Source organism: Sinocyclocheilus grahami, unplaced genomic scaffold (assembly GCF_001515645.1).
Source record: "Sinocyclocheilus grahami isolate Dianchi unplaced genomic scaffold, SAMN03320097.WGS_v1.1 scaffold471.1, whole genome shotgun sequence".
NCBI lineage: Eukaryota > Metazoa > Chordata > Actinopteri > Cypriniformes > Cyprinidae > Sinocyclocheilus > Sinocyclocheilus grahami.
This window is the reverse complement of record NW_015505650.1, coordinates 171,727-173,322: the sequence shown is the minus strand read 5'-3', so window position 1 is coordinate 173,322 and position 1,596 is coordinate 171,727. Positions and strand designations below refer to the sequence as shown.

Below are 1,596 nucleotides of genomic sequence, written 5' to 3'. Positions count from 1 at the left end.
ATAGAGAGATAGAGAGATAGATAGAAATTCAGAAATATAGATAGATAGAAATTCAGAAATATAGATAGATAGAAATTCAGAAATATAGATAGATAGAAATTCAGAAATATAGATAGATAGAAATTCAGAAATATAGATAGATAGAAATTCAGAAATATAGATAGATAGAAATTCAGAAATATAGAGAGATAGATAGAGAGATAGATAGAAATTCAGAAATATAGAGAGATAGATAGAGAGATAGATAGAAATTCAGAAATATAGAGAGATAGATAGAGAGATAGATAGAAATTCAGAAATATAGAGAGATAGATAGAGAGATAGATAGAAATTCAGAAATATAGAGAGATAGATAGAGAGATAGATAGAAATTCAGAAATATAGATAGATAGATAGAGAGATAGATAGAAATTCAGAAATATAGATAGATAGATAGAGAGATAGATAGAAATTCAGAAATATAGATAGATAGATAGATAGATAGATAGATAGATAGTCTGATAATGAATAAATGTAATTTTCCTGTCTACATGTAAAATCCTCATATTCAGACTAAATTAATCAATCGTGCTGAATTCAGAGTGGCCGTCTGTTTCTGTAGATCACTATGTCGTCATCAACCTGCGTCAGGAGGACGGTAAAGTCATCAGCACTAAGGAGACGAAGGGTGCCAGTGGAGCGAACGCGGTTTGGAACGCACCGTTTCTGTTTGACCTGCCGGCAGGTGATATCAGCGGGCTGCCGCTGCTCCTGGAGCTCCTCGTGATGCAGGTGAGAAGAGCTTCACCATTCAGTGCGTATCTGCTGTTATATGACTCATATCACATGTCTGAGAGTCACGCTTGGATGTGTCTTGATATTTTACAGTAATGACATCACTCTGTCTTTGATTGACAGGGAAGGCTGTACACGAAGAGTTGCATTCTGGGTCGTGTTCTGATTGGCTGCAGAGGTTCTGAAGCGGGAAACCAGCACTGGAGTGAGATGTGCAGCAGGCCGCAGGTGGAGACGGCATGCTGGCACGAGCTCCAACCAAACTCCTTATAGGCCAGCAAAGTTTGATTGACATGCCCCCGAGCCAATCGAATCGCTCACTGTTACACTTCTCGTTTCTTTATGGATTTTGGGATGGAACTGCGGAACCTGGTTTAAGGAGACTTGAGGAAAGTTTGTGTTGAATTCTAATAATATCTCTAATGTAGGGCATCACTGCAGGGTGTCATTATGGCTCGTTAACTAAAACGTCAGCTGCTGCTTTTGCACTAGTGAAGTGATCGGTGTTGCTGCTGTTAACTAAAACACGTGTTTAGTCATTGAAATGAAGCTAAAATAAAATAAATATTGGATGAAAAACCTAAACTTAAACTTTTTTTTTAAATTAAAAATTAAAAGTGTTACTAAAACCGAATTGAAAATAAAGTTAATAAAAAGGTTTAAAAAATAATAAATAAAAAAAAAGTAAAATATGTGACCCTGCAGCACAAAAGCAGTGTTAAGTCGCTGGGGGATATTTGTAGCAATAGCCAACAATACATTGTATGGGTCACAATTATACATTTCTCTTTTATGCCGTAAATCATTAGGATATTAAGTAAA

The 1,596-nt window shown here is 36.2% G+C and overlaps 1 protein-coding gene across 1 annotated transcript in view; it reads left to right on the top strand.

Annotated features, from left to right (window-relative positions):
• The window catches only part of LOC107553349 (synaptotagmin-17-like), a 9,704-nt gene extending 8,379 nt beyond the window's left edge, over positions 1-1,325 (top strand). The window contains exons 4-5 of the mRNA XM_016235550.1: positions 602-771; positions 898-1,325. Of these exons, the coding sequence (XP_016091036.1) occupies positions 602-771; positions 898-1,047 (320 nt within the window). The 3' untranslated portion in view covers positions 1,048-1,325. The remainder of the gene's footprint in view (positions 1-601; positions 772-897) is intronic.
• The last annotated feature ends 271 nt before the right edge of the window (positions 1,326-1,596 follow it).